This window comes from Desmodus rotundus, chromosome 7, assembly GCF_022682495.2.
Source record: "Desmodus rotundus isolate HL8 chromosome 7, HLdesRot8A.1, whole genome shotgun sequence".
Lineage (NCBI taxonomy): Eukaryota > Metazoa > Chordata > Mammalia > Chiroptera > Phyllostomidae > Desmodus > Desmodus rotundus.
Window position 1 is genome coordinate 30,390,386 of NC_071393.1, and position 9,360 is coordinate 30,399,745.

General features: G+C 39.9%; 1 protein-coding gene across 1 annotated transcript; it reads left to right on the forward strand.

Moving 5' to 3' along the window:
* The first annotated feature begins 5,782 nt into the window (after positions 1–5,782).
* LOC128779155 (olfactory receptor 10D1B) lies at positions 5,783–8,958 on the forward strand. The gene is made up of 2 exons (XM_053929173.2): positions 5,783–6,200; positions 7,533–8,958. The coding sequence occupies exon 2, from the start codon at positions 7,937–7,939 to the stop codon at positions 8,870–8,872; it is 936 nt and encodes a 311-aa protein (XP_053785148.1). The 5' UTR covers positions 5,783–6,200; positions 7,533–7,936; the 3' UTR covers positions 8,873–8,958.
* The last annotated feature ends 402 nt before the right edge of the window (positions 8,959–9,360 follow it).

Consider the following 9,360-nt stretch of genomic DNA (forward strand, 5'->3'; position numbering starts at 1 on the left):
TCCAGGCCCTTCTTGCCTGTAAGGTTTCTTTTCAGAAATCAGCCGATAGTCTTATGAGCACTCCTTTGTAGGTAACTCTCTCCTTTTGTCTTGTTGCTTTTAAGACTTTTTCCTTATCTTTAAACTTGGGTAACTTAATGATGATGTGCCTTGGTGTGTTCCTCCTTGGGTCCAATTTCTTTGGGACTCTCTGAGCTTCCAGGACTTCCTGGAAGTCTATTTGTTTCACCATATTGGGGAAGCTCTCCTTCATTATTTGTTCAGACAAGTTTTCCCTTTCTTGCTCTGTTCTTCTCTTTCTGGCACCCCTGTAATTCAGGTGTTGGAGTGCTTAAAGTTGTCCCAGAGTTTCCTAACCTTCTCCTCATTTTTTGAATTCTTGTTTCTTCATTCTGTTCTGGTTGGCTGTTTAGTTCTTCCTCTTGTTCGAAATTGTTGATCTGACTGCCAGTTTCCTTCCCTTCACTGTTGGTTCCCTGTATATTTTGCTTTATTTCATTTTGTGCAGCCTTCATTTTGCAATGAGTTCAATCAATTCTGTGAGCATCCTGATTGCCAGTGTTTTGAACTCTGCATCAGAGAGGTTGTCTATCTCCTTGTCACTTAGCTCTTTTTCTGTAGTTTTGATTGGTTCTTTCATTTGGGTCATATTTCTTTGTCTCGGAGCACCTGTTATGTTGTAAGGGGGTGGAGCCTTAGGTATTTGCCAGAGCGGGGCAACCCCTGTCCCTGTGTTTTGGCACTGTCTGTGGGGAAGGGATCACTGAGTGAGCAATGCTGCTTGCTCACTCTGCTATAGCCCCACTTTCCAAGGAACTCTCCTGTGAGACTGGAAGTATATCCCACCATTGCAACTGCCACAGCATTTTACAGCTAGAGGTTTTGAGTCTTTAGTTTTCTGTTCAGCCAGACCCTGCTTGCCCACGTGGTCCACCACCTTGCTGCATGTACTCTGCACTAGGCTACCCATCTCCACCTCTTGTATGGGACTGGATGGATGTTTCTTTAACTCCTTGGTTGTCAGAGATCCATGCAGTTTGATTTTCTGGCACTTCTGGTTGTTTATTGTTTTTAAATTGGTTGTTATCCTTCTCTTGGTTGTGTGAGGAAGTGAAGCATTTCTACCAAGGCCTCCATTTGGATGGAACTCTTGAGGATCTGTATTCTGTTCCATTATTCTATATGTCTCTTTTTTTATGTCGGTACCCTGGTTTGATTACTATAAACTTGTAGTATAGTTTGATACCAGCTAGTGATTTCTGCAACTTTCTTCTTCTTTGTCAATATTGTTGAGACTATTCCTGGTCTTTTGTGTTTTTATATAAATTTTTGGATTATTTATTTTAGTTTTGTGAAATACACCATTGATAATTTGATGGGAATTGCATTGAACCTATAGGTTGCTTTGTGTAGTCTGAACATTTAATGATGTTAATTTTTGTTCTCTGTGAATTAATTCTTGCTTCCACCTATTTGTATGGTTTAAAAATTTTTTTCAGTGTCCTATAGGTTTCTGAGTACAGATCCTCTACCTCTTTTGTTAAATTTATTGCTAGGTATTTTTTATGCAATTGTAAATGGGATTTTTAAAAAGTTTTTCCTTTCTGATATTTATTGGTGTATAAAGTGCAACCAATTTCTAAATATTTATTTTGTATCCTACTTTACTGAATTCTTTTATTAGTTCTCACAATTTTTTTGTAGAATCTTTCAGCTTCTTTACATACAGTATCATGTCATATGCAAATGATCACAGTTTTAATTCCTTCTTTTCCTTTTGAATGCCTTGTATTTCTTATTTTTGACTGATTGCTACAACCAAGACTTAGAGAATTATGTTGAATAAGAGACATTCCTGTCTTATTCCTGCTCTTAAGTAAAATGCTTTTAGGTTTTACTTGTTGAGTGTGAAGTTAGTTGTGGTTTTGCCATCTATGGCCTTTGTAGTATTGAAATATGTTTCTTGTATTTCCATTTTGTTGAGAGTCTATTATTTTGGAGGGTTGGATCATGTCAAATGTTTTTTATTCATTTATTGATTGATCATATGATATTTGTCTTCCATTTTGTTTATGTGGTGTATCCTGTTAATTGATTTGCCAATATTGTACCAACCTTGCATCTGAGCAATAAATCCCATTTGAACATGGTATATGATCTTTTTAATGTATTGCTGAATTTTAATTGCTTATATTGTCTTTTCAAAAGATTTCATTTATTTTATTTGAGACAGAGGGGAAGCGAGGGAGAAAGAGGAGAGGTATGTCAATGTGTGGTTACCTCTTGCTGCCCCCTGCTGGGGATGTGACCTGCTACCTAGGCATGTGCCCTGACTGGGAATGTAACTGGTGACCCTTCGGTTCACTGGCCAGTGCTCAATCCACTGAGCCACAGCAGCCAAGGCTACTTCCTTATATCTTTTGAGAATTTCTGTATCTATGTCCATCAAAAATAATAATCTATAATTTTCATTTTTGTAATGTCTTTATCCTTGTCTGGTTTTGAAATCAGGATAAGGCTGTTCTTGCAAAATGAGCTTGGGACTTTCTTCCTCTTGAAATTTAAAATATTTTGAGAAATATAGGTGGTATTTCTTCTTTAAATGTTTGGTTATTTAATCTGTGAAGCTATCTTTTCCAGGACTCTTGTTTGTTGGGTTCTTATATTTTTTATTAGTGTTTTGATTATTATGTTGGTTGTAGTTGGTCTGCTCCGATTTCCTGTTTGTTTGTGATTCAGTCTTAGAAGATTGTATGTTTCTAGAAATGTATTTATTTCTTCCTCAGTTTTCATGTCATTTACTTATTTTATTTTTGTTGTTGTTCAAGTTCAGTTGTCTCCATTTTTCCCCCACCACTCTCCCCCACCCCCACCCTCAATATGAACCCCATTTGGCTTTGTCCATGGCTCCTTTATACATGTTCCTTGATGACCCTTCCCCTTCTTTCCCCCATTACCCACCTTGCCCCACCCCTGTGATTACTGTCAGTTTGTTCTTTATTCACTGTCTCTGGTTATATTTTGCTTGTTTGCTTGTTTGTTTTGTTGTTTAGTTTCCACCTAGAGGTGAGATCATATGGTATTTGTCTTTCACTGCTGCCTTATTTCACTTAGCATAATATTGTCCAGTTCAATCCATGCTGTTGTGAAGGGTAGGAGCTCCATCTTACGTTCAGTTGCATATTATTCCATTGTGTAAATGTACCATAGTTTTTTGATCCACTCATTTACCAATGGGCACTTAGGTTGATTCCAGTACTTGGCTATTGTAAATTGTGGTGCTATGAACATTGGGGTGCATAGGGTCTTTTAGATTGGTGTTTCAAAGTTCTCAGGATATAATCCCAGCAGTGGAATTTCCAGGTCAAAAGGCAGTTCCAGTTTTAGTTTTCTGACTAAATTCTATACTGTTTTCCACAGTGGCTGCATCAGTCTGGGTTCCCACCAGAATGCACTAGGGTTCCCTTTTCTCCACATCTTAATTAGCACTTGTTGTTTGTTGATTTGTTTATGATGGCCATTCTGACTGGTGTGAAGTGGTATCTCACTGTGGTTTTAATTTGCATCTCTCGAATGGTTACTGATGCTGAGCATCTTTTCATATGTCTCTGGGCCCTCTGTGTGTCCTTGTTGGAGAAGTGTCTGTTCAGGCCTTTTCCCATTTTTTAATTGGGTTGTTTGTCTTCCTGGAGTACAATCATGTGAGTGCCTTATATATTTTGGAGATCAAACCCTTGTCTGAGGTATCATTGGCAAACACATTTTCCCATATGGTTGATTCCCTTTTCATTTTGCTGATGTTGTCTTTAGCTATATAGAAGCTTTTTATTTTGTTGAGTTCCCATTTGTTTATTCTTTCCTTTATGTCCCTTGCTCTAGGGGACATATTGGGGAAAATATAGCTCCGTCGAGTATCTGAGATTTTCTTGCCTACATTCTCCTCTAGGACTTTTGTGGTGTCGTGACATATATTTAAGACTTTTATCTATCTTGAGTTTATTTTTGTGTGTGGTGTAAGTTGGTGGTCTAGTTTCATTATTTTGCATGTAGCTGCCCAGATCTCCCAACATCATTTGTTGAAGAGGCTATTTTTACTCCCTTTTATGCCTCTGCCCCCGTTGTTGTATATTAATTGACCATAGAGACATGGTTTATTTCTGGGCTCTCTATTGTGTTCCATTGATCTATGTGTCTGTTGTTATGCCAGTACCAGGCTGTTTTCATTACAGTGGCCTTGTAATATAGTTTATTATCAGATATGGTGATCCTCCCTACTTTGTTCTTCTTCCTCAAAATGGCTGCGGTATTCAGGGTCATATACGGCTCCATATAACGTTTTGAAATGTTTGTTCTATATCTGTGAAATATGTCATTGGTATTTTGATGGTTGCATTGAATCTATTGTTTGCTTTGGGTAGTATGGACACTTTGATAATGTTAATTCTTCCAGTCCATGAACACTTCCAGGATACAAACACCAGATATTTCCAGTGACGAAGAGCTAACTACTTTACAAGGTTGCTTATTTCATTGATACCCATTTCGACGTACATCTAATAATTAAACACTTTGTATCTACATTGACAATAAATGCCTGTCTACCATGTCTGCCCATAGTTCCCGAGGCACCACATAGAATAGTGCTCATCGAGTTTCTACCAGCCCCTTCAGGCATTTGAAGACCATAATATATCTCGGCTACATTTTGAGTACAAAACTATACATTTGGAACTTCTAAGATAAAGCTTGAAAGCATTGGTTTTGAAGTTAAACAGTCTCTGTTCAGTTACTTTCTAGTTATGTCTTCATTAAGTCATCTAATCTGTTTTTCAGTTTTTTGTAAAATACGACCACCTTCTTTATAAAATTTCTTTTGGAGATTAAATGTAATAACTTCAAAATTTAGCAAATACTTAGAACATGGTAAGTGCTTACAGCAGGGGTGTCAAACTTATTTTCACAGGGGGCCCCATGAGCCTCGCCGTTGTCTTCAAAGGGCCAAAATAACTTTAGGACTGTATCAATGTAACTACTCCTCAACAGCTAAGGAGTTGAAATTACATTTGGCCCTTTGAAGGCAACCACAAGGCTAATGTGGCCCCCTGTGAAAATTAGTTTGACACTCTTGGCTCACAGTGAATAATTAACTGATTATTAACTATTTTCTCAATGTTTTTCTGTTGAGCTTATTTATACCTCCTTAATCCTTTGAATGTGCCTGGTATGTGATTCCTTCTCTTTAAAAATGACATAAGGTGCACATAATAAGAGTTGATCATAATGAATACTTACCAACTGAGTATGTTTCTGCCTTTAACAGCGATATTTATTGGAGATCGCTATAGAGTCAGTGGATAGATGAATAATTTCAAAAGCAATGAGACACAAGCTATCACAATCAAAGGCTTGAAGATTAAAAAAAAACAAACCCAAAACAAACAAACCAAAAAGGGGCACAGCAATGCAGGTGATGTAACGTTAGAATTGGAGCTCTTTCTCCTATGCAAACTATCTTGGGGATATATTTCCCACTTTACAGCAACGCTTTCTGATGACCTCATTGGTATTGCTTTATAACTAAATGATAAATTAGTCTGACAAACTAATTGCTCCCTCAGAGCCATCAGTGAATGCAAAGTAAGGCTTAAGGGGGCCTGAACAAACTTCCAAGGAAGCAATCCAGGGGGAGCGAGTGTGTCCATGTCTTCATTGCACAAATCCTGGGAGACTCAACTCTTTATAAGGAGGGAACAGAAGCGCCTCTTGCTGGAGCACTTCAGGCTCTGCTCAGGAACAGTAAATATGTGTCTTGTAACAACCACGTGGAAAAGCTGACTGTGCTCTCAGGTGGACTCTGTGAGTGTTCCAACTGCTGCTCATGCCTCATTGTCAGCCTCTGCTCCTCACATTTGAGCAGGCCCCCACACAGGGTCATTTCTGGTCCCTGTGGGCTTCTTTTCCCAAAATTGCCTTAAAAAAAACAATAGCATTGTAGAATCATACATGATCATGATGTCTGATCCTAGGTCTTTACTGACCAGGGAGAGATGATCCAGATCTCCCAGAAACTTGCATGGCTCAGAGATGGTACTCAGGTTTGGCCATGATGAGTGACAAGAAGCCAGTCGTCAGCAGCATTTCTCCCCACAATGTCACTGTTTCTCTCCTTGCCATCTGCACTCTAGTTCAGTTTGAGGGAGGTATGTGAGTTACTCATTTTGGCGTGGTCATTCTCTTTAGGTATGTTTTTAAGTGGCACTTGCCATGGTTAATGACTTGAATTCCCATGGTGAATGTGTTTCTATAACTTCAAAGCTCCTGTATTGGAGTCGATATTAAGGAATAGTGTCAAAGGTAAGGCCCAAGCGTGCTGTCTGATTTTTAAGGCTAAATGAGGTGTTAACTAGATGTGCTCTAAAGTCAGGACTGGAAATGATCAGCAAGAGGTAAAAGAAGAATGTGTTTCCCACCTCAGCATGAAATGATGCCGTGAACTCATCTGGAAGGGGGCAGTGCCTAAGAATGGAATGGGCTCTCTTCAAAAAGCAGAGGCCAATACAGGACAATTTTCTTCAATGGTTAAGGGTATGGGCAATGGCACAAAAAAGATTTGAGTCTTGGCTCTGTTACATGCTTGCTTTGTAAATTTGGGCAACTTGTTTACTTTTTCCAGGTTTCAGTTTCCTGATCTGTAGATGGAAATAGTAATGATAGTTTCTTCTTATAGGTTTGTTTGAAAAATCAATCATATTTCTAAAGTGTTAAGTCCAGTAATCAGAACACAGTAAGTATTCTTTAAAGGGAATACACACATAGACGTGCACTTATGTGTTATTAGTATTAGCGTTAGTATGTGTTGTGAGAGAAGGAGGTCCCTGTGTCTTCTGACACTATGTCCTGCTCCTGACCTGTTTAACCTTCCTCATTAGAGCTGTTCTTCACCTTTCTGCTGTATGGGTCACTATATTTCCTTCTTTATCACAGTAATGGGAATTTGATGCTTTCCGGGCTGCTACTATTATTTGTATTTGCTTAGCATTTCAGAGTGGCCTCAAGTCCACTTAGAAAAGGTTAAAAAGAACAGAAGAACCAGAGCAGCATCTCCTGATAGATTTGGGGATCTTAGGTCTCCCAAGTCCAGAAGGATGTCATATGAAAAGGACATGATCTAAGTCTATTCAATAATGTTGTTTAATAAAACATTTATTCATAGGTATTTATGTGGTACATAAAGAAACTCACTTAAAGAAATAAATTTTAGATACATAAAGGGATGGAACACTCTCATTAAGATTTGTGTTTTTGCCAAATTTCAGACATTTCATAAACTTTACCATGGTAGTAGGGTGTTTTAGTTGTTGAAGTTGTAGTTGTTATAATCATCATCATTTTTATTCTGTAGATAATGGAACTATGTCTATGAAAAATGCTGTGTAAATTACTTAACCTAGTATGGCTAAGAAGTGGCAAAACCAGGACTTAAATTAACTGTTCTGATTTCTAATGTGATTCCTTTTCCTGATGCTTTTCAGACAGTAATAACTAGTGGGAGTTTGTCACTCAAAGATATTGTGAGAGTTCAAAATATAAATTCATCTAAAGAAAGTGAATCCATGAATTAAACAACTATAGAAAGTTTTTTTAAGTTACCATGAGAATGTTTTGAATATACCTTTAAATTTCTGATCTTGTCATGAAGATGAGCACCTACTTCCACAAAAACATTCTTCCAGGAGTTGGATAGACTGTGGCTCCAAAATAAGCATTTCTTATTAACCGATGTTTTTCTACAGACCTTGCCATTCATAAGTGGGCTGGTTGTGGCTGGTTAAAAACACAGTCAAAGCCCTCAGCAGCAAAGAGCTGGCTGATTCAATACTGCTGTTCAGTCTTTGGTGTCTGGAGTCATTTTGCAAGGTCCATCCTTCTGAGAGCGATGAGCAATGCCTCTGTGGTGACCGAGTTTATCCTGCTGGGCATCCCGCACACAGAGGCCCTGGAGACTGAGCTCTTTGTCCTGTTTTTGTCCTTCTACATCTTCACCCTTGTGGGCAACCTGCTCATCCTACTGGCAATTGTGTCCTCCACCCAACTTCACACGCCCATGTACTACTTCTTGTGTCAGCTCTCTGTGTGTGACATATTTTTCCCTTCTGTGAGTTCCCCCAAGATGCTCTTCTACCTCTCGGGGTATAGCCGAGCCATCTCCTACGCAGGTTGTGCGTCCCAGCTCTTCTTCTACCATTTCGTGGGCTGCACGGAGTGTTTCCTGTACACAGTGATGGCCTATGACCGCTTTGTTGCCATATGCCACCCTCTACGCTACAAGGTAATCATGAGCCACAGAGTGTGTGCAATCCTGGCCACAGGTACCTCATTTTTTGGCTGTATTCAGGCCACCTTTCTAACCACTCTCACCTTCCAATTGCCCTACTGTGGCCCCAATGAGGTGGACTATTTCTTCTGTGACATCCCTGTGATGCTGAAGCTAGCTTGTGCAGATACCTCAGCCCTGGAGATGGTGGGGTTCATCAGTGTGGGCCTCATGCCCCTCAGCTGCTTCCTTCTCATCTTCAGCTCCTACAGTCGCATTGTCTACTCCATCCTGCAGATCCGTTCTGCGGAGGGCCGACGTCGGGCCTTCTCCACCTGCAGTGCTCACCTCACTGCCATCCTATTGTTCTACATGCCAGTGGTCCTCATCTACTTGAGGCCAACCCCAAGCCCCTGGCTGGATGCAACTGTTCAGGTCCTCAATAACCTGGTCACTCCCATGCTGAATCCCTTGATCTACAGCCTCAGGAATAAGGAGGTAAAATCCTCTCTGAGGAAAGTCCTACATCAATTGGGCTTTTATCCTGAGCAGTCGTAGAGAGAGGAGTGGCTTCCACTTCAATTCTACTCTGTTACTTATAAAATATATTTATATGGTTCTCACAAATATTTTTCAACTTGAGAGTGCAGGTGTTATGATTGTCTCCATTCACAATTTCGGGACTAAGATGTAAAGAGCTGAAGTGACTTGTCAAAGGATAGCTAAGGAGTGAAGGCAGAATGAAGACATTAGGGCTGGTTCCCTGACACTGGGACCTGTGCTTTCTGGAGGCATCATGTTGCTGAATGGGGAAGAAAGGGGTTTGCCAGGGTAGGCAGGAGGACCTGCACCTTCTACTTCTCAATCTTCATTTTCTTCACCCCCCTACCCCCACTTTCCCTTTCCTTTCCCCATCACTCTGAGGCCTCTTCATCTTGGCTGCATGAATTATCTGAGGGAATGCCTGAACTGAATGAACCTTCATTGTGTTGGTGCAGAGGTTGTTGAAACATGGGAGAGGTGCATTCCCAGGGTTTTCGGTAGCA

Coding starts and splice junctions, on each gene's coding strand:
- LOC128779155 (XM_053929173.2), top strand. CDS start 7,937: ATGAGCAATGCCTCTGTGGTGACCGAGTTTATCCTGCTGGGCATCCCG.